The sequence below is a fragment of the Molothrus ater genome, unplaced genomic scaffold (assembly GCF_012460135.2).
Source record: "Molothrus ater isolate BHLD 08-10-18 breed brown headed cowbird unplaced genomic scaffold, BPBGC_Mater_1.1 matUn_MA508, whole genome shotgun sequence".
NCBI classification, from domain to species: Eukaryota; Metazoa; Chordata; class Aves; order Passeriformes; family Icteridae; genus Molothrus; species Molothrus ater.
Window position 1 is genome coordinate 17,201 of NW_023416513.1, and position 23,590 is coordinate 40,790.

Here is a 23,590-nt window from a genome sequence, read left to right on the forward strand (position 1 = left end):
TTTGTCCCCGTTTGACTTCCACTGGATCTAAATTAGGTGTTGGTCTTAATTACAAACGCTCGACATCGATACCTCATGCTCTGAGATACAATCAAGTAACAGCCATCGAGAACAGGGTTTCTTACAGACTGGACTTAAAACAGCAGCTTTAAAAACACTGGTTCCTCTCATCTTTTAGCTCAGATTTGTACCACCTGCCTCTCTTTCCACAGCTCCATTTCCCTTTACTCAGAACATGAGTGCCTCTCAGACTGTCAGATGAATCCAGTGATTGCCCAGCTTCCCCTACTTCCCTTTCCTACCTTTCTTGGAAAAAAGGCATCTTCTCTCTCCATGTCCTTGTGTGAAGGGGTCTTGGTCCTCTACCCCATGCCAGAAACACAGTTCACATCTAAGAACTTCTGATTCTTTGGACTGCTGCCTTACACACGCTTTTTTATCGGCTTCAGCTTCCTTTTGTTCTTAAACTCCACTTGCCTGCTCAAGAGGATGAAAAAGAACAGTTTTTTTTCAGAAGCCTTTCATAGCTCCCCCAGTGCTGGCCTGGCTGTGTGGAGCTATTTCCACTTTTCTTTCCAGCTGAAGGGAAGAAGGGGCCTTGCTGCTGGGACTCTGCAGGTAACCTGTTTCTCAGCATGTGAAGTATTGGATTCTGGTGTCCCTCAGCATTACACAAGACCTCAGCTGCAGACAGCTGTTAAAACTGCTCCTCCAGGCATCAAGTACTTGGATGATGATTCAGGCTTCAATTAAATCTCAAGATGACCCAAGTTCCTGCCCTGAGGACTTTTCAGGGCATATCACTAGGAACTGGGGGTCCATTGGGCACCTGACTACTCAGGTACTCATGTGCTGTGACTGCTATGAGTACCCACAGCTGCATGTGCCACTGTGGTGCCCCTGGAATCAGGGTAAGCTACACCTGCAGCCATGCAGCTGCACTGGAAGTACAGAGCCACTATCAGGTGCAGCTGGAGGAGCAGCTGGGCAGCTCACAGAGCTCATGTGTGTGATCACCACACTAAGAACACCTAGGAACTAGACCCCTGCCAGAAGTTACCTCACCAGCTACAGCAAGCTCCACAGGTATTTACAGAAATGAGTGAGAGAGCTGGTCAGCCCTCTGAAGCAGGGAGGAGGCCCAAAATTGCACACTGTATCATCTATATTAGGATGAATGCCTGGAAAATTTCAAGTAAGAAAAGAAGGTTAACAGGTTAGCAGAAAGGAAGAAGAAAAAAATAAACAGCACACCAAACACCATTAAATTTTCTTTCTGTATTTCATTAAAACCTACTTGAATACACTTTGAAACAAGAGTACAACAAAATAGAATATACTTCAAATGTTGAATATACAAACTATTATAGTTCGTTCTGAACACTGGTACTTCCCTCTTAACTTCAACTAAAAAAAATTTACAGGTTTAGAACTACCTGACAAAAGCTCATGCTGGGCGTGACCTCTGAAGTGAGAGTAGAGCTGAAACTGAAATGTATGCACAGATGTCAAGGCTAAGTGAGAGAAACAGGCATGGTACAGCAGAAGGCAGAAAACCTGCTGCTACTTTGTCCACAATTAAGAAATTTAGACAGACTTTTAACTACCATACAAAATATGTTACATGTTATTCTATAACAATACTGTGCTAGGTATAAGGTTTTTAAAAATTTTGTTTTAATAAAAAAGCTTTACACAAACAAGCCATTAGCTTATTTCAAGAAAGATAACTGAAAATCAGTCTAAGGCTTTCAATTTGAATCTGCTTAAGCTGTATGATACAAAAATCCCTCCAGGCCTCTGTCTTCTTTTAGAAGCTCTTTAATCTCCTTTATTTCACTTCCTACAACACCTAGTAGCATAGTTTTTCACATAGCACCAGTTGAGTACTGTGGGCACACAGTAGTAATCGCTGGTATGCACATAAAATGCATCAAATTTGCCATTTGTGTAACAATGAGACTTTCCTCTCCCCCTGAAAACTAAAAACCAAGGCAAACCTCTCACACAGCTCCCTCTTAGTGTTTCAGGTCTTAGTGTAGCTTGGTAACCGGTAGCGTAGTGAAATTGTTTGGTCCCTTGTCAGTCCCTCTCTCTTTCATTCTCCATAGGTTCAGCTGTTCCCCAACTGGAAGAGGCAGTTTTTAATCAGCGCATCAGCGTGGTTTGAGTCCCACTGAAACACGGGGAAATAATTTTTTTTTTCCAGTAAGTCTTGAACATATGCATGTTTATTAACATTCCACAGCTCTCTGACTTGGTGGTGGCATCCACATCCCTCCCCCAGTCACGTCAGTATATTCAAAACCGTAACAGTCAGGAGTCCATGCTGGAAGAAAAACCCATTCTTCATTTTTCACACGTGATGATTCCTTCTGTTTTCATTGTCACAGGAAGGGCAATAGCTGAGGGTGTACTAACCACTACCACGTGGGTTACAGTCTTGCCTCCATCCGCTGGCTTCTCCTCTTTGACCAGCTGCAGCGTTTTCACCTCACACTCCTGTTTCAACGCGGCTGTGTCTGAGGGCACTTCGGGGCCTTTGAGGACGGCGCTGATGACCCTGGGAGGAGTCTGGCCAGAGGGCTGCTGAGCAGGGACCGACAGTCTCACCACCGGCGTCCCGTGAGCTATGGACACCGGCGTCAGCGCCCGCACCGCCAGCGGGGCTCCCACGATGTTGATGCTTCCCGAGCCAGACAGGCTCGTTTTCGTTTGCAGCTGACACTGCGTGAGCTGCGTGGCAGGGATGGTGATGATTTTGGTGGGCTGCATTGTGATTTTGTCTCCGTTCTCAGCAGAGGCTGGCATCACAGTCGGGATTGTCTGGATTACTACCTTTGGAGTTGTTGCTGTGGTTGGACTTGTGTTGGTTATTAAGGGTGACCCTGCGTTTACTGACTGCACTGCCACAGTTGAGATTTTCTGTCCCAGGGAGGTCATGACAACGGGCACTTGCATTGCCACTCGAACAGTCCTACAAGATAAACGTGTGTGTTTAGGCCAAAACACAGGGCACCATCACAGAGGACAACAAGGACAGGCAGTTCTCAGAGAGACAGGTTTTTAACTGGTTCTTAAAAAAAACCAAACCTAACCATAACAAAAAAATGAAAGAGCCAAACCAGCAAACAAAGAGCCCAACCCCAAACTTTTGCACATCTAGCAACAGGACTTTGTAAATTCAACAGCCCCATTAACACAAACCTGGGAGCTGATGTTGCTGGGACAGTAGCAGTGGTAGTAGAAGGATGAGATGAGGATGTGTCGTGAACTGGTGAGGCAATATTCACAACTCTGGTGACTGCTTTTTCTGTTCTGGTACAGCTCAACTGAGAAGAATTTTTTCCTCCACGTGCAGAGGTTGCTGCTTTTAAAAGGTTTTCTGCAGATAAAGACACTCTTTCCAGGGACTTTTCATCTGTAGGCATTGCCAAATCTTCATTGCAGGACTCACTTTTGTCATCATCTATGACAACTATATTTTTTGGCATCTCCTTAAACTGATACACAAGCCTCTGTCCCTCAACTTTAGCCAGGATTCCTCTTTGATAGTAGTATCTGCAAGGAAAGTACAATTAAGTATTAAGCAACATTTTAAAGAAAATGTCACTCTGTGCTAACAAGAAAACGTGAAGTAATCACAGTAAAATCTACAGTGTAAGGAGGTATGGAAAGAAGCTGTTAGAACACACTGGCAAATCATCTGAAGGATCTACCTGTAAAAATCTTACCTTTCAAATACACACTTCAGGAACTAAAATCGCAAATTTACTGCTAATATAAAAAGTTATAGGGACTGCAAGACTGAAGGCTAAATCTGCAAAAGGGCAAAGTTTTTAAAGTTTCAGAACCTTTCTATTTCTATGGGCAAAAATAAGATTTTAAACTGGAATAGATAACCTAAGAATCTAAGAGTTTTTACCTCAGAGCTCTTCCCATAGTCTCATAGTTCATGTCAGGCTTGTTCTTGTGTTTTCCCCAGAGTTTGGAGACAGCTTTTGAATCCACAAGTTTAAAGATTCCTTTCTCTCTCTGAGTCCATTTAATATATCGAGGACATGTATTTTTGTCCTGAAGAAGGTCCAACAGGAACTCCCATAAGTATGTTGTATTTCCTACAATCAGAAAGCATTTTTGTGTTAGAAAACCACTTTTAAAGACAATAGGAAGTTCTCCATATCACCTGCATTACAAGCCATGTTGCACAGAGGATGTAACCTGCACATAATCATTCACTCTGTTAACTTTAGTGAAGTTTCCATGAATATTTACATTCTGAAAAAGCTACTCCAAGTGATCAGCTACACAGCACAGGAGCCTGCCTGTTCCATCCAATACCCATGTACAGTTCTTGAAAAGAAGCATGGGAGGGTGTTCCAAGTCTGTACCTATCTATGCAGCCGGACGAGTGCTAGAATTTCCTTCTCCTATTTGATTAAACAGCACATGAAATGCCGGTACATTTATGACACTGCAAAACAGGAGGATACAAATAAGTAATTTTTAAAAGGCATACAGCCAGCAGCAACAAACCATCTCAACTGTGGTTAAGTTTGCCAGGGATCTGGGACTCTCACACTAACTGCTGGCACCCCATGCTCTAACCCTTCCCAAGAGCTGTTGCAAAAAACATAAGTGGGCTTCAGGATCAGAAAGCAAACAGGAACTACAAGAGAATAAATAAGCTGTAGGGCACAATTAAATCAGATTTACAGCTGCCTCACTTTGCACCAGAAAGCATCCAGAATGCACAAAGGAAGGAATGCCAGCAAGGGATCCCCTTTCCAAATGTGCACAATCATCTCTCATTCTCCATGAGTTAACTCTGATAGTACTAAACTGTAGAGTAATTCCTGCTTTTCCAAACCCATGCTGCATATGAAATAGCCTACCTTTGCAAGTGCTTTCTAAAATAAGTAATAACAAAAATTAAATCCAGTTAACAAAATATTTTGCAGGACATCAAGAAAAAAAATTAATTTATTCCAGTTGTAGTACAAAATATGGAATGAGATACTTCATGAGAACAAGAGATATAAGTAGGTCATTAGGAAGTGCCATAGAAATGAAATAAATTTAAAAGAAAGCTAAAAAATCTCCTGAAAACCAGAGAGCAGCACCATCTCCCACTTTATAAAACAAGAAGCTGTAGAGCTGAATTCACCAGCACAAAAAGGAGAACAGAGAGAAATACAGGCCTCCTTTTTCAAATTATTTGTCCAGGAAACTAGGACCTGGGACAACTGGAAAGGACTGTTCAGGTAACAGAAAGCTGTAATACTAAAACCTGAAATAGAAAGCAAGACAGGGACTCAAGAAGACTACAGAAAAAGGAATTAATTAAACAAGATGTATTTTTAAATATAGCAGATACAAAATCTGTCATCTCCACTGAAGTCCACTGCTACACCAAACCTAAAGCAACTCTGGGCACTGTAGGGAAGTTGAATTAGTGTTTGCACTGGTTTCCATGAGCAAACATCTCCATGAAGTCAGTCCCATTCTTCCTTGCCCTCCTGACAACCTGATGACTCAGGAGCTGTAGCCAGATAAGGAATAAGGTAAACAGCAGAGACCTTGCTTTTAAACAAATGCCAAAGTAACAGTGGAGCTGAGCACTGCACACTGTTGCAGCTAGCATGCTGCTGCTCCCGGTCACTAAACTGTCACTCCCAGCTACAGCAACACCTCACAACAACTTCCAGGGCACCAGGGGGAGGCAGGATCCAGATGTGTCACCTGCACTCAGGGAAGAGCTGATACATGGCACACCACCCCAAAGGAAACCCAAGGTGAGCTCATGTCCCAGTCTGTCTTCCGCTGAATGAGCAGCAGGGGCTTGCAGCCCAAGAAAGGAACCTCTATTTATCAGGAGAAACATTACAACTCTTCTGCACATAATTCTCCACTCAACCAACACAGAAACACATCATCGTTTGTTTTTCTCCTTAAACTAAACTGAAACCTATTAGTCAAAAAATAAATTCCCCACTGAAGTTTGTCCATTAATTCAAAAATCACACTTCCAATCTTATTACCTTTACTTCCAACCATGACCTTACTAAATGCTCATGTGCTGTCTCTACTTGAAAACAAGTCTTACAGCAGTAGCTTAATAAATCATGTGTGTAGCACTAAGTTGAAACATAACACCAAAGACATCAGAAGTCAATAACCACAAAGTAAAGCAAATAAAAAATGAGAAAACCTATTAACTTGGAGGGTACTAGAGGAGACTCCTAGAGCACATCCTAGATACATCCTCGTGCTAAATCTTGTACAAACACATTTAAAGACATGGAATAAAACCCTAATAAAATCAATACAATCTCATCCATCACATTTTAAAAGATATGCACATTTCCTGTGATAAATACCATGCAGATCCACTGCTTATTTTAAAAGACTCAATGAATGGAAAAATGTACCTTTGCCTTCTCTAGGTTTCTTCTTTATACCTAGATCTGGAGAGCCATCAGGTAAAGCTGACTGCTGGCTCTTGGGTTTACGGCCAGCTGCACGTAACACATGGGGAAAAAGAAGTATTAATCATATGCAGAGTAAAATTTTATAGTCTGCCTTTGCTGAAAAAAGCAGTTTGTGTATTCCCCCCCTGCTGTTTCCTTGCCACAGATATGGATAAACTTTGATTCTTAGATCACTACTGCACATCCAGTGTAATTACCATTCGGTTGTTTACTTCATAGGCAGATTTTACTCAATTACAGACAAGTTAAAGTGCATTTTTATTAATTCTAAGACTCAAAGATCTTGGATTTGTATCATTTTATCACTGCATTGCATTTGTTTCCCTCTAAACTACAAGTAAATATTCTATCTCAGCATGTCTGGAAACTATTAAACCAATGTTGCTAAAGCCATGTGAACTGTGTTGATGCCTCTAACAAAACTGCTGGACCAGAGAGAGCAACCTTACCAGGTGCCAACCTCTCATGGGACAGCAAAATGCTTAGAAACCAAACACTCTTCTGAATTGTTTCTCCTCCAAGACATGCCAAATAGACAGGAAAGACAAAATGTCACAAATAAGATCTGATAACGATTGTGTAAACTGATTTATGTTTAAGTTAGTATTTACCCTGTTGCTTGATTGCATGAAGCCCAAGTCTACCATCTCACCAAATATTCCCACCTTTTCCACAAAGTGGCTACCCACCACCAAAGTCCTCTTTGAATACTCTACCCTTCCTCCACTTTGTGTTACAATACACAACACAGAAACCATCTTCCTTCATGGCTTGTCCAAGCCCATTCTCTTGCTCCTTCTTTATTCCTGATGCAGACTCACATTTCAGACTCCCATCAATCTGTCTGTCTGAGCACAGAGCTCAGACCATCCAATCCATGCTCCCCTGTACCAACTGCACCAGCCATGGCAGTGGACAACACAAGTCAAACTGTGAGACTGCTCCTATGAAGAGCCATATGTACCCTTTTTCTTCTTCATGGGTTCGTGGATATCAGGGGAAGCTGGAACAGGAGACACATCCATTTGTTCAGATTCCTCTGTTGACACTTCCACCACGGTTTCTGTGATCACATCAGGTCTCATGGCTGCATGGATAAACTCTGGGGTGGACACACAAGGAGGGACAAAAAACTTCCACTACAAGAGAAGAAAAAAAGAATATCTGATGAAGTTTCTACCTGATTTTATTTTAATGTATCTTACATAAAATTACTTTAAACAAAGCATATGCAACACTGTATAAAGCTTCTGCTCCAAAATCCTGTCACCTTGAAAATCAATCCAACTCCCCAAAACATGCACACTTGTCAGTAGTTTTAGGCAAAAACAAGTACCACACCAAGATTCTTCAGAACCAAACTCAACTTGTTTTAAACAAATTAGAGCTCCATCTGAGATCATTACTCTGATCTCCACTTGCTATTTTGTGACTTTTGCATTTCAGTTTGATCACTATTTCATCCAACATATATTAAATAACTTGACAAGGGACATAAGTTAAATAACCATCAACATTAAGGTTTGGTTTTTCAGAGCGGTAACACTGTGCAGCACATGGGTTTTGGGTATTCTTTATAAAATGGAAAGATGAAGAGAAATACTTTTCCCTTAAAACAACTCTTTATTTCAGCAATTTACAAAGTCAGATTCACAGAACCCAGAAGGGCTGGGGTTGGAAGGGGACCTGGTCCAACCCCAGGCTCAAGCTGTGCCACCTACAGCTGGTTGCCCAGGATCCTGTACTTGTTAGTATCCCAAGGATGGAGTCCCCATGGCTTCTCTGGCCAGTCTGTGCCAGAGCTCTGGCACCTGCACAGTGAAAAAGTATTCCATGACGTTTAGGGGGGGAAAATTCATTTAACATATGTTGTTACTAGCTATCTCTTCCCAACAAACTCTCTCAGATAAATGATTTAACCTGTAAGTACACGTGTTTCAGGGTGGAGAAATCACATAAAACTCAAACAAATCAGTCGCTCTGAAATATGCAGGCAAATGTTTGAAACAGCATACAGCTCTTCAGAGAACCAGGTTTCCCACTTGGCTTGTCTTAGTGATGAGTAGAAGGAGAAACGGCTCCCAGAGAGAGCAGAGACTGTGGCTGACCTACCAGGACTCCTGGCATCTCTCAGGCAGGTAGGAGACTCCATATGAAGCAAGGCCTCTGCAGCTTCAATTGTCTTATCTGTGCAGTGCACATTGCTGCCATGAACGGATGCTTCTACTGCAGAAGGACACAAAAAACTATGAGAACAGGTTACTTACAGGAGTCCACATGTATCCCTGTACAACTACACTGCTCAACCTTTAACATGAAAACCACAAGCTTTATACCTTCCTGCCAACAAAAATATTTAGGGAAGACATAAGACAAGCACAACTGACATTGTCACTTCCTAGATTAGATTCCTAGTTCACAAGCAAGCTGCTCATTTCCATGAGGAGTTCAAGAGCTTACAGAAAGAGACTGAGATTTGTCTTCTGCCTTCCAATTAACCAGAAAAAAAACAGATGAGGATGATTACAAATTAATGCAGCAGAACAGAGAAGTAGTACCATCTCCAACTATTATCCCATTAAAATCTAAAGGTCACCTCTTCAAATTTTCAGTCTTTTGCATAAATATGTACATACACATGTCTGTGTATATACATGTATGTAAATACAAGACTAGTTTCCAAAACATACATCCTGTTTTGATTTCTGACACTGAAAATAATTTTGAGTTCATTTTAGCAGGTTGGTTGTTAAAAAAAACACAAAGCACAACAAACATATATAAAGAGTGTGCTTTATGCAAAAACTAAGGGAAGAAGGTAAAAAAACCTTCTCTTTTCAAGTTCTGAAAATTTAGGAAAAGTAATTAATCAAAAATAATGTAACTTCAAGAGAGCAGAGTGAAGTTTGACACAGTGCAGATCACAGCACCAACACAAAAACCCCAATGTACCATGCAAAACTCCAGTTCTGTGCAAAGCTAACTCCATATTCCTCAGCCTTGTAGAGGTCTGGAACAGCGGTGACTGCAGGAACACCTGTTGCCCATTACCCACACTCTGGCCAAGGTAGAGCTGTCTCTCTTCACTTGCTCTTTCCATTTATGGCCATCTGCTCTAGGCTGAACCACTCCAGCCAGGCAGCCAGCAACCAGGAGATCTATCTTTAGCCTAAGCAGAGCCACCTAGCTCTAGTATCACTGAACTAAAGAGCATTTGGGAATAACTCTCCACAAAAACTGCAAGGCACCTATGTTGTTACTGAACAAGTCTAAGAAATAACTCGAGGTCAGTTTAGTGAAAAGCAGGGAACATAAAGCCAGAGTTACTTCTGACTGAAGGAAAGGCCAGATCCACAGAGATTCCCCGCAGGCTCACATGGGGAAGCCTTCCAGCACACTGCAGTTTGTACAAATGCAGGGATTAAAAACTTGAACAATCTACTAGCCAGCAGATGGAACAGATCAACCAGGAGCTGCAAGTGGATGAAATGTGGAAGATGCAGAAATGCAAACCTACAGGTGACAAAGCTCCTGCTGAAGCAGCCTGCTGCCCACTGGGATGCTATTTAGAGGGCTTTATCTTTTGGAACACGAGATGCCTGTTAAGGCTGACATGCCAACACTGCCTCACCCCAGGCTGTCAACAATACAACCTTACCTAAGAGCACAGGGAAACCAGAGAAGGGTCCTTTTTTGCACTCTGTCCCTGGATAACCAGTGGCAACCATGAGCCCCTCTCCCCAGCTGCAGACCCTGGATGCTCCCCGTGCTGGGCCAAGTGTTTCCTTGCCAAGCAGCTGTTGGTTATACCCCAAGCCCTGACCACCTGCACTGCAACAGAGCAGCCCTCCTGTAGCAGCAAACCCTCTGACTAAACATTTCTCTTGCTAAACAAAAGTTTCAGTTGCACACAATCTGATTACTAAGTTTCCCTCATCTACCTGATAAAAATTTTCACTGATTACCAGAACACAGGAACAAGATTCAGATAGTTGATAAAAAAGGTGTAAATTCTACAACACTACTGAAATTACAAAGTCCAAATCAGTATTTATATATGTTATTATTCTAATGCATGCAATAAGATTCAAAGCCTGTCAGTAAAGCTTCTCCAACCAGACAGCTGCTTCTGTGCCATTAGGGTTACATAAAGTAGAGTATATAATGATGTATATAATGATAGCATATATATAGTATATAAAGGACTTGTGTAAAGAAATTCAAACTCAGATGACAAATTTCAATTTTAAGAGGGTATTGAATTCACTACCCCCTAAATGCTTAAAAGCATACAAAACTTAGCTACAGAGAACAGTTTAGATACTGCAGCACAACTAGGAGGTACTTAGCAGAAACACAGCAGAAAGCCATCTATGTACTCCTCCAGCACTAGGATATTCTGCTGAAGGACCGGAGTGGAGGAAAAGGGAACACAGCCAGCATCAGGGACTGGGACTGCAGAACTGTAACAGGAAAGCAAAGGAGCCACTCAACCTCTCCCCTAAGCAACCCTTCAGCTCCCAATAAAAACAGCACTGTCTACTCCACAACAGTCTCTGACACTTGAAAACACACACTTCACAAATGCTTTTCCCATGGCAGCTACTTGGGACTCCACTAAGACTGTCACCTAAAAAATACCAAGCAAAAAATAGTAACACTTCTGGCTTTGGCTGAACAACACATGCTGTCTGTCTATCAAGGCAGCTAACAAAGTAATCTAACATTGCCAAAAGGACAGCTATTAAAACACCTACTAAATTCAGTTCTATTACCAAGTCTCAAGTCTTCCCAGCTAACTGATTCTCCTTTAGCCAGTGCATGGTTTTAGCCTTAGAGGCATTTGTCTACCCAGTGAACATCAGGAGTTTGCATTTCCTCACAGGGAATGCTTACTGCACCAACACAGTGGGAAAGAAAAAAAGAGAAATTTGTACCCTAGCACAAATTTATGTAAAATATCTTTCTGACATGCTAGAAAACGTCCAACAGAGGACAGGATGTCAGAGTGCTCAGAGAGAAGCCACGGTACCCAAAACCAGCTAAGAAACCCATCATAAAAGATGAAGTGAGGGAACAGGCTCTCTCAGAGAAGGGGCAAGAAAATAACAGGCAGCTCTTGTTGCAAATGACCAGACCAAGTGTCATCAACTAAATTATACCTGTAGCACAACAGTTCTCACAAAAAAAAAAAGATGGGGAGAAAAGGAAAACAAAACAAGTAGGATTCCACAATTCAAAATGACAACTCCCCAAGCCTTTGATATACAAGTGTCACAGTTCTAATCAAAAACTGAAGTGTGTCACCCATTTCTCTGAAAATGCCCAATTCTATTTCTATTATATTTATGCTGTCAACTATATTTAAGACCCCAAAGCTAAAACAGACTGTATTGTTCCAGTAAACAATTCAAGGTGTAGGTCTGTTGTATTATACAATCATTTCAGAAAGAACTGTAACTTGCCCAAATGAAGCAAAGTTGTTCATGTGGATGGAAGCAAATTTTCCACACTGTTTTAACTGAGTAACAAGAGAACTGCCATTTACTGATCTAGAACACACGAGAGCTAAGACCACCACGTATCTTCTGTTCTTTAAAATCAAATCTCATCTTACTGCTTTTATTAAAGAATCTGAGTCCTCGGCACATGATTTTAGAAATTTAAAAATTGTGATCTATTTCTAGAAAAAAACCTCAAAAAACAAATTCAGATATAAAGTGTAAACAGGTAAGTAGGCTAGTTGATATCTATCTTCACTGTTGGCCTAATGTTTGCTAACTCCACTTTCTACCCAAATCGTGTGTATAGTAGATAATTCAAGGTTCTCAACAGCTGTTACAAAATACTAACCTTGGTAATTAAGCCTGAAAGGGCTGTACTTTGGATTTACAGAAAAAAATAGTGGCAACATACTCATTTGGGAACAATGTCCCCCCCCTTTTAACATAAGGCTAACAAAATCATTGAAAGCAATTCATGAGACTGAAAAGATCCACTGAAATTTCCAAAATTGTATTTATTCTTTTGCACTGCAGTGGCACCTGCAATAGCTTCCCCTTTAATGCTATCAGGCAATCGCAGCAACATTCCACTGAAGAATTCACAATTCCAAGCATGGCACTCAGTAGAGTCACTACTTATACATTAACAGACCTCATTCAAGTTTACTGGCATTCATGGGCTTGTTTTGTTTCAGCATTTAAAAGCAGCAGTGGAAGTTAGTGAGAGGGCTTAAACAACATCTTAATTAAAAGCAGTTGAATTGCCTCTATAGGTAATACCCAGAAATCTTCCTGTATGCAAAACTTGACTTGGAAAAGAAAGCATTCTTCAGTTTACTGCTTGTTTCATGGCAGACATTTATTCAGAAACCAAAAACCAGTATCTGGGGGTTTTCAATATTTCCCTGAGCCTGCCTCTGTCCAAGACTCTCAGCTGCACCCAAATTAAGGATGATGCCTAACCCACTGCATAAAGGCAGATCAATAACAAAGATGAGAGCAACCATCCCAAAACACTTGTTTCACTGTGAGCCCTATGTTATCAGCCCAATATTGACAGAAATATCAACTGCAAAGCCAAAACAGAGCTTTGTAAAGTCATTCAGGAGCTGCTCCTACAACTGGCAACTAAGAGAACTCTAAGCAGTAATAATTTTGGCCCATCTTATTTCCCATAGTTATTAAACACTGAATTTTGTCAACACTGAAACCAGCAGCCATGGGAAAAAGCAACATGTAATTACTGTAATTATTATAATTCCTTAGGATAAAGATTTCCTCACTTAAATCCACGTGATATCTACATACAAAACTAAGTAAACAGCTACGGTATCTTGATAGTATGATGGTGGGAATACTAGATATGCATAGGTATCACTCACTGCAATGCAAATATGGAAAAAAAGGAGTGAATTGTTGGGCTAATGAGGTTAGTATGACAAAGGACATCAAAAAGAGCAACGCAAAGGTCATTCATTATTTATCTAAGGGCTGGCTCTCAAGCAAACTAGGTACAGTGACTTAAGAAGGTGTTGACATAATGACCAACCACTTAAACGTTCTCTATTCATGGACAATCAAAAGTCAAAAACAACTCACTGAGACCTGCAGCAATCAAAGCTGTTCCGCTGGCAAAGTCAAGCTACTGCTCCATCCTAGACCCAGGTGTCAGAAAGCTCAGGACCTACTCTGTTATGCAGCAGCACAGTTTTTCACTGCTTTGTGGCGTATTTTCCCATGTCTGGGGGGTAGGTCATCCTCCTCCAAAAAAAAAAAGGGTATTTTTCCACATGAAGTAAAATAAATGATGATGATAAGGTGACTCGACCCTTTCTGAAAAGATGTCTTAATACACTGATAATCGACAGAGCATTTATCTTTAGGCCTCTAAAAACCCACTGCCATGTCAATGCAAAGCCAGTACTAAGCTTGACCATCCCTGAAAATTCACGTGCAGCTACTGCACAATTTTCATTACCTATAACGCTATACACTGTACTGTTTATGGCTCCAAGGACTACTTTTAGAAGTTCAGATTTGTGACGTAAAGGCAAAAATAAAATCAGATCTAGTACAACCTCGGTGGAGAACTGAATGCTTGACACTGCATTTGAGGTTTGGGTCAGCTGTAACCTTGCTCGTTCTCCAGGGCTTTACCACACACTTTAAGACAAGTCCTGCGATCACCGGAGCATCCTGTTGTCAGACAGATAGAACAGAACGGAAAGAGGCCGAACCATGCAGGACTCAAAACAGCACCCCGAAAAAGCGCTACAGCTCGGGTAGACGGCCCACGCCCCGGCAGCGGCTGCGCCCGGCGGCTGCAAGGTCCGGCGGTGCGGAGGAGCGGCCAGAGAGAGCGCGGCACCTGCACGGGCCGGCGGCGGGGCACAGCACTCGCGCCGCCTGGCTCCTCCTGACCGCGCCGCGGCTGCGGGGCTGCCGGGGACGGCGCTGCCGCCCGCCCGTGCCCCGCCCGCCGGGGGCGCCCGCAGGCAGGTGCGGCCACGTGCGGCGGCGGCGCGGCCACTTCCGTGTTTACAGTCGGCTTCGCCCCGGTGCCGCGCGCGCCCGCCCGCAGCGCCGCCACTCCCGCGGCCGCCGCGCGCCCATTGGCGGCGGGCGCCCCCCGCCTCCCCCGCGCGGGGCCCCGGGGGAACGCGCCGCTTCCGCTACGCGGCGCGCGTGGGGGAGGGGGCGCCGCCGCCCCCCCGCGTCGCGCACGTGGGGCCGCGGCCCTGCCGGCGGCGCCTCCTCCCGCCCCGCCGCCGGAGCGGAGTTTAAAAGGGCACGGGGGCGGGGGGGGCAGGCGCCGCAACAGCGGGGGACGCGCGCGGGGGTGCGGTGCCGGGGGAGACCGGGCCGCGGCCCTGCGTGCGGTGCGCGGCGGCACTCGGCCTGCCCGCTCAGACAGCGTGGCGGCAGCGCTCGGGGCGAGGAGAGGGCCGGGAAAGGCGGGAGGACAACAGCCCCGCGCACTTCCTGGTTCTCGCCCCAGCCCCGCTAAACTCCTCCGCGCGCCCCGCCGCAACTCCCGGCGGCGCCGCCAGCGCCGGGAGGCAAGTGCCGCGGGCCGGCCGCTACCAAGGTGATCACTTCCTGATTGCCCTCCATTGCCTCCCGCTCGCCGCCGGAGCGCGACGTGCGCCGCGTCCTCTCCCCCCACCCCGCCCCGGCCCGTCCCCGCTCCCGCCCCGCGTCGGCCCGGCGCGGCGCAGCTCACCGGCCCGAATGAGGAGGTCGAGCTGGTTCGTGGGCCCCTCATGCACGGACGCCGCCATGTTTACGCTGCCGGAGCGGCTTCACATTGACGGGCGGGCGCGCGCAGCGGCCGGCGGCGAGGCGCGCTCCCGCGGGCGGGCGGGCGGGCGGAGCGCTCACCGCCACGGCGCGCGGCGGCGGGAGCGCTTCCTGCGGGGCGGCGCGCGCGGTCCTTCCGCTGCCCGCCCCACACAGGAAGTGCCGCGCCGGCTCCCGCCGCCGCAGCGCGCGGCCAACCGCGGCCGGGGGAACCGCCGGGCCCCGCCGCACGGGCAGCGCCGCTCCGGAGCCGCCCGAGGGCCCGGCCGGCCCCGCACGCCACCAACGCCTTCCGCTCCATCTCTCCGCAGCCCCCGGCCATCCGCACCGCCGTGCCCCGGTGGCGCTTGGAGCCCGGGGTTAAACCGCCTACCGGTGTAACCCGGACAGTCCTCACCGAGGTGACCGCTGACGCATGAACAAGATTTCTCCTTGACACGTCCCCGGGGCACCTCTGTCAGTAGCAACTTGCGGGAAAAGCTCCGCGCCTGCAATCCACCCTATCTCCGTTAGAGGAACGGGGCTTATTCCCGTTAGCCAGAGGTCCCATCCATCCTTCATCTCTGAAAAGATTTGTGGGGTGAAAACAAAGTTTCATTGCTCTCTTAATTAAAAAAAAACCCCAAACCCAAAGCACTACCCCCACTTTTTAAGGTTGCATCCTCTGTCATCCTCTCTCCCCTGAAGAACACCTGTGTCAGTAAGGCCACAGCCCTGGCCAGAGGCACCAGTCAGGAGAAGACGCTCTCCACACTGCCTACCCGCTCCATGCACCAATGACTCCCAGGGAAAAACTGCAGAGCTGCATACAAAGAGCAGCTGGGCCAAGAAAAGCCGAGTATGTCTCACACAGAGCTACGGATGGAAATTACACACAGGGATTCCTTCACTAAACCACACACCTGAGCAGGCCTGCAGTGTTAAGGATCTCACACTCACTGCCTACAGAGCCTTCCTTGCACACATCATCTCCACAGCTCCATTAAAACAAGGTGAAGGGATCCAGCTGCAATCTGACTACACAATCTCTTCCCTTCTCAAGTTTCAGTAGTCCTAAGACCTGGAGCAGAAGGAACAATTTGGAAACAATTTTCCCCAGCACCGAAATCACAAAATAGTATCCAGCAAAAATCAACTCCAGCTGGTAAATTCAGTGCTTCAAACGCTTGACAAATACCATTCCTCCACTACAACTCTCAAGACATTACAGGAATACATTTTCATGACTGTACTTATAGATAATGTTTATAATATACAAATAAAAAATCAGGAATTTTATAGACAGCACTCATCTACTCCTGGGTGTAAGGAATTAAATTTGTTCAGTGCCTCATCAGATAAAGAGCAAGACCTGCAAGCAACATCATTCACTCTCACACTCATGAGAGGCCGTGATACCTAAGGATAGGTCTGTGCTAAAATTTTGCCCGTCAAGATTGTTGCACGGCCAGAAGCACGGACAAAAAAGGCACCTCGCCAGCTGCGAGGGCAAAAAGCTCTCACGCAGATCCAGCTTTGCCAACAGCAGAGTGCTCCTGTCAGCTTTTGTTATTCAGAGAGGTGGAACGGCAGCGCTAACAAGAATTGCTCCCATCAGCATATTTCCACTAGGGGACTCTGCTGTATTCTCCAGCAGAAATCTTCCTAGTGGAGACAAGCCCAAGGACAAGAAAAGGCATTTTAGGCAGGCACACAGCTCTATGTGCAATCAAATTTAATAGTAGCTCATTAGAACATCCTGAGGTGGAAGTGGAAGCAGTTTAGCAACACCATAGCCTCAGCTTATGTACAGAGCGCTGGAATAACCCTGTAGTCCTGTCACTGTGCACACTCGTGTGTACCTCCTGTTGTTAAAAACTACAATTTACGCACACTCCAAGCAATAAAATACAGTTTACAAGTTTGTCTGTTTAGATCCAGATCAAAAGCTCTACTGAGATATAAATGCCTTTGAAGATCCACACCCATGTCAACAGGAATTCACACTACCACACTTCAGAAAAGGTGCACTCATAGTTTTTTCCTTTTTTGATTGCTGTGTAATTCAGGGAGGATTGTTTACTGATGGCAGCTTTCAGTCAGGTGTTTGACCCAATAAAGTTTTGCCTGAGATGTTTGGACTCCTTGAATAAGTGCATGCAAGTAATGGGCACTGCGTAACGTCTGACAAACCTCACAGGTCCAAAATGAAAAAAAAAAAACCAAAAAGTACTGAACATGAAGTTCTTGATTTAACATCAGTTTCTTAAGCAGCATTTATTTACTACTGCAAGCACAGAGTTGGCACAATATTGGCCAGTGCACATGAAATGGACCTGAACAGCTGCACACCAGTGCTCTGGTTCTTCCCTCTCTCTGATCATACACGAGAGAATATCACTCTGTGCCCAAGGGACTCCCATCACTTGGAAATGAAAAGAACCTGAGCCTGTGCACTTCCAAGATTAATATGCAAAAAGCCACAACAAATTATCAAGTGACCTGTGCATACATTATCTATATTAATATGAAAGCATAACACTGCCTTTAAGGAGGAATGCAACTTTCTCCAAAAGTCCTACAGTTTCATCTTTTTAAATTATATTATTTCCAGTATGTTATGAATGCTGACTGATTTGTCATGCTAATAAAATCTTATTATTTCAGGGGAAAAAAAGTCAACAGGAAAAAAGTAAATGTGCATTTAACTTTTTAATCTCTTTAAAACCTCCTTTCTAGGCTAAAAAAGAGGGCTACACAATCTACTCAGTGGGTGGCCCACTGAAGCAAGAAATACTGTAATGGAACAGGGCCACAGGAAATTGCAGAAATTTTATTTCTCTGGCATGAAAAAAGTAAAAAAAAAAATGTAGAGGAACAGATTCTGGACCAGCATCACTCTTGGTCAGACAGAAACATGTTTATTTACCCTAGTTTATTGTTGACTGGTTTTTGTTTGGTTTTACTGTTACTATACACAGACTAAACTTAAGTGTAATTTTTTAGCGTGCAAGTTGAGCTGTTAAGATAGCAAGGTAGACCTTCATGCTACATTTATTAATTGCCAGGAAAAAAACCCAGTCAAAATGTTTAATAAGCTGCAAAGTTACCATTGAAAATTATGCTTCTAGTTACTACATTTCTGTTTGTCATAAGCTTTAAGTAACTGCAAAACAAGTGAATTGTATTTCCATTCTTGTATAAAGACAGGAGTAAAATATCTATCAGCTCATAGGGGATATGGACAACTTATCCGCTGGTTAAGGATATGGACAACTTTGTTCACAATAAAGGAAATGTATCACTTCTTCTCTGCAATATACACCAGTTAAAACCTCATTCAGATTCTTTTGAAAAACCAAGAGACAATTTAAAAAAAACGCAGCTGGATGTGACTAACTGCATCCAAAACAGCACATGTAAATTCAAAATATTAAAAACTCGTGCATTTCATCAGATTTGCAGACTTTGATTGGAATAGAATCATCAATTATCTTAAGCACCTCCTTGAACAGTTCTCAAAACTAACAGAGCATTCAGGGCTTATAGGGGAATTGTCACTCTCCACTCCCACAGTCTCCTCCGCAAAGTTGCGTTTCCTACAATTGCCACAAATATGATGAAAAGAGTCTCTGATTCCCGACTAGTTTCTCTTGGAAAACTACTCCACAAGCATTGTGGCTTGAAATGCTAAAAGTACAGCCTTCCAACTGCACCTTCTCCTTCCACTGACAGCCAATAATTAACCAGAAAGAAAAAACTGTGTGCATTGAATTACTCTTAGCCCCAGAGGATTCCAGTTGTATTCCAGTAAGACAAAGCTACCCTGGGAAATGGCAATTATCATAAAGCACTTGCTTATTCTTACAGAGGTGAGTTGTTTGAGGTAGCTTAAGTAAGTGGAGGGTAGATGGCAATCTGTGTGACCGTGTTCACAGGGGTCTCTGGATGAGGGAAGAGGCGAGGATCTGACTCCATGTTTCAGAAGGCTGATTTATTATTTCATGATATATATTATATTAAAACTATACTAAAAGAATAGAAGACAGGATTTCATCAGAAGGCTGGCTAAGAATAGAAAAAGAAGGAATGATAACAAAGGCTTGTGTCTCGGACAGAGAGTCTGAGCCAGCAGACTGTGATTGGCCATGAATTAGAAACACCACATGAGCCCAATCCCAGATGCACCTGTTGCATTCCACAGCAGCAGATAATCAACGTTTACAGTTTGTGCCTGAGGCCTCTCAGCTTCTCAGGAGGCAAAATCCTAAGGAAAGGATTTTTCATAAAAGATGTCTGTGACAGGTTTGTGTGCTGGTTTGGCATTAATTGATTTGTGGTGGAGAGGGAACAAGCCACGCAGGTGGTTCTCTGTGGGGAGCTGCTGGCAGCTCCCTCCGTGTCGGGCAAAACCAATCGCTGGCTGGCTCTGAGAGTTAGCGCACTGCTAAGCCAGTTAGCAAAAAGCTAGTAACGCCTCTGTGATAACACATTTAAGAATGGAAAACGGCGGGAAGCTGTCCTCTCCGAAGGGCTGGGGGAGCCAGCCGGGGCCCGTCCCGGAGGGGCCGCCAGGCCTGACACCGTGAGCAGCTGCACAACCGGCACGGCTGCAGCTCTCTCGGCATGGCTCGCAATGGACTTGACTTACTCAGCCGCTTATCAACCAGCCATGCTGCGGACACAAGGACAAAAGCAGCAGCGGTTTTTCCTTTTTCAGTGTCCCGCATGAGGAACAGGCACGGAGCCGAGCCCGCAGGCTGTGCAGGGCCGGCCGAGCCCACCTGACCAACACCGAGAGAAAGAAGCAAGGCGAGCGATTGCCCAGAGGCGGGCCTGGACAAGATCCACCTTTCAGCGCTGCAGAGCTCTGTAAAAACCATTTCAGCCGATAGGACTTGAGAACAAACGAGCCTACCAACAGCAACTGTCTGCCGAGTCAGAGAAAAGGAAAAGGTAATGACAGGTGAGGAGAACAACCTGCTGACACGGTCGGTGCAAAGGAGGGATGGGCAGGAGGAGGTGCCCAAACGTCGGAGCTGAGATTCTTCTGCAAGCTGTGGTGAGGACTAGAACAGAACAAACTGTTTCCCTGTAATTCATGGAGTGCATGCAGGGATGCAGCATTTACCCACAGCCCATGAGAAAAAGGCACTCCTGTAGGAGCATGTGGATGCTGACAAGCTGCGATCAGATGACAGGCTTGAACAGAGAGAAAGAAAACCCTTGCTTTCAGAAACAGAGGAAAAGGACCCTTGCTTTTACACTACTTATCCTTAAAAACTGCACCCCATAAGCTAAACGGCCCACGGAAAGCACTTGTGGCAAGGGACTTCACGTTGCAAGCAGGTTCCTGGCAGACTGTTTGCTGTGAAAATCAAAGCCATGTTGGAAAAGTTCACAGAGAACTGTTTCCTGTAGGAAAGACCCCACAGCACAGCCAGAAACTCCTCTCCTTAAGTGAAATGAGGAAAGACTTGTAGACTGACTAAAAACGCTATGTTTTGTCTCCCTGTGCTATTGGTGGGAAGGAAAGAATGGGGGGGGGGGGGGGGGGAGAGGGCGAAGGTGTTTTAATCACTTCTTTTTAGTTCTCATTATCCTCTTTGAATTCTATTAATAATTTTTTCTTTATACCTTTCAAAATTTAAAGGCTGTTTTGCCCTTAAAGTGTTTTTGTTCTAATCCTCATCTAACCCCATGACTTTTCTTTCCCTCTCCTCTACTTAAGGAGGAAAATGAATAAATTATTTTCTTGGGTGTGCTGGCATTTGGCCAGCATCAACCTATCACAGTCTGAGGGCAGTATGTGCAGTCTGCACAAGATATTGCAAATGATAACAGAGATAATCCTGAAATACCAACCACTTCAAAAAGCTGCAAGTAATTTCAGAAGTCCAGGCATGCCCTGTCCCAAGTGCCCAAATCATCTACTAATGTTAAAGTTACAGAAAGGTCAGTTTTGCCCAGGATCCTAGAGAAATTCTGATGTAATAATTATAGAAGTAGCTGCTGTCTTCAACAGCAGGCCATCACTGTTCATAGCTATTACTGCATTGCAAAGGTAACAACAGAAAGAAGCATTTTCACAGTTACATGCCAGAAAACATACAAGACGATGCAGCCATCTGTTTTATCAGCACATGAACATAATCATTACCATCCACCAGTAGAAAATGTCCAAATAGCAAAATAACCACAAAGTGTCCCTGGAAGATAGAGGGAAATATTGAGGAAGGTGGTCCATGACCATGCCAAGCTCATTTTCTTGACTACACCATCTGAAGTCTAACAACACCAAAGTCTGTCACAATCTGTGCCTTTGAGTGAACTCAGGGTCCTGATGTCACTATCCATACAGCAATTAATGACTCCAAACAGAAAAAACCAAATGTATCCCCGGGATTTGGCACTACTTCTGACAAACTGAAAAACACTTAATCAAAATAGCCAGTGTCTACATTTCAGCATTATTACTTGTGCATGCAGAGTAAGAAAACTCAGCTGTCTTGAAAAAAATAAAACACCAAACTACCAACCCACAAACAATCAATATTTACACTTCCCTGCTTTAGAAGGAAATTCTTTGCTGGGCAGTCTATTAGACAATGATAGGTCAGGTATTTGCATAGCAGTCTATATTATCTTACAAAATTAACAGTATTTGAGACTGGCAAGAGACTGGCATATAAACTATGCCACACTTGAGCAATTTCTCTGTCCCAGATGCATCATTTTGAAGTCCTTAAGGCATTTCTGATAACAACAAGCATCTATTCTATAAGTCCACTGAATGTTTTTAAGGACTAAACGTCCTTAACAAACACGGCTTTATTCCCCTCCTACAGCTTGCTGTCAACTACAATCTCCTTTTTAATATGCAGATCACCTTTAAAAATTACCACTGTCAATAGTTTTCCACTATCTTTTTGATCAATAAACACACTTGTGTGCACTCATACCATAATGGGTTTGGATGTCCCATTGCATTCTAATTTCAAGGTAAAAACCCCCCAGTTTTTCAGCTTACATTAGTAAAATGCTGTGGCTGGGTCTTCAGACTAACAGCCTACAAATTCTCACTCCCAGCTGCAAGTGGAGTAGGGAGTTTGGAGGAAAATCCATCAGTGCATCTGAATTCCAAACCATAATGCCCCACACCAGCAAATGGTTGAATTAGCCTCCCATCAGCCTCAGAAAAATAAAAATTATGCCTGAAGTCCGTAATTAAATTAGACTTTATTACAAAATAGTTGGTCTTGCAGCATGCTTTCAGTAAGAATGGAGCACTGAACGCTACAAGGCAGAAACCTGAAATCTAGAAAGAACTGGACACCACAACCCAGCTGTTACCATGATGTTAAAATACTATTGTCCATGCAGCAGTTGTAGAGCTCTTTTCCTTAATTTCTCCAAAAAGAGAACACCAACAAAGGTGCCATAAAACCTAAGGTGCAGTTGCACTTTGTTTCTGAGTTAAGAATGTTACTGAACACAAAGATGTATATACCCTTGGCACAAGTGCTCCAAGCACTACACAATGGCACTCGCAATAGGAGGGGAATGATTTTGCCTCACTGTCACCAACATTTGACTACAAAAAGTTCAATGGATTTCTTGGCAAAATAAGGATTCACATGGACGCAATAGCAGTAGCAATATGGTGTGTACAATAAAATTTGTTGACATCCAAGGGACAAACGCTTACCCCATTAATGCGTAGGAGGCATCTAATTCTTGCAGTAAAGCAAGCAAAGTTTCATCTTGTTTATCTAGCAAATAGGCTTCATCTTAGCTCTTGGGGGAATGTTGCAGCTGCTCTGAAGCTGCCCAGATAAACGTGGCCATAACTGAACCCAATGTGGTGTTGTTATTCTATTTCTAGAGTCCCACACTGCTGCTGTTATCAGATCTCGCAAGTCCATACCTCCTCGGTGTATTCTCATGGCTGCAGATCCTCACAGCACAGACTCCTGCTTCTGCATGCTGTTCTCACCCAGTTCAGGGCTCCCCCAAGGCTCTCCCAGACTGGCCAACCCGCCCCCTTTTATCCCAGTTATCTTCATTGGTCACAGCTGCAGCCCAATTAAGGACATGGCAGCTGCAGCCCATCAAGGACCGACTGGGGCAAAGCCTCTACACAGATATTCAAGTACATACTTGTTATTTTGCTAGGACTCCAAGGCCACCTCTGCTATAATGTGGCTAGTCTAGTTTCCTCTAGAATAAAAGCAAAGCAGTCGCCAGGTGAGGCAAGGATAGGTTGGATGTGACCTCAGACCAGGAACCCCAGCCAATGCCATTCAGCCCTGACTG

General features: G+C 44.3%; 1 protein-coding gene across 6 annotated transcripts in view; it reads right to left on the reverse strand.

Moving 5' to 3' along the window:
* Positions 1-1,263: 1,263 nt before the first annotated feature.
* Positions 1,264-23,590, reverse strand: part of ELF2 (E74 like ETS transcription factor 2) — a 34,523-nt gene continuing 12,196 nt past the window's right edge. For 3 of the 6 annotated variants that reach the window (XM_036404660.2, XM_036404658.2, XM_036404659.2), the window contains 6 exons: positions 8,604-8,717; positions 7,456-7,630; positions 6,432-6,518; positions 3,926-4,118; positions 3,208-3,561; positions 1,264-2,977 (listed from right to left, as the gene is read on the reverse strand). In XM_036404660.2, the coding sequence (XP_036260553.1) occupies positions 2,350-2,977; positions 3,208-3,561; positions 3,926-4,118; positions 6,432-6,518; positions 7,456-7,630; positions 8,604-8,618 (1,452 nt within the window). In that variant the 5' untranslated portion in view covers positions 8,619-8,717 and the 3' untranslated portion in view covers positions 1,264-2,349. Of the gene's footprint in view, positions 2,978-3,207; positions 3,562-3,925; positions 4,119-6,431; positions 6,519-7,455; positions 7,631-8,589; positions 8,718-15,218; positions 15,305-23,590 lie in introns of those variants that run through there. The other 3 variants (XM_036404664.2, XM_036404661.2, XM_036404662.2) reach the window with 3 other exon arrangements.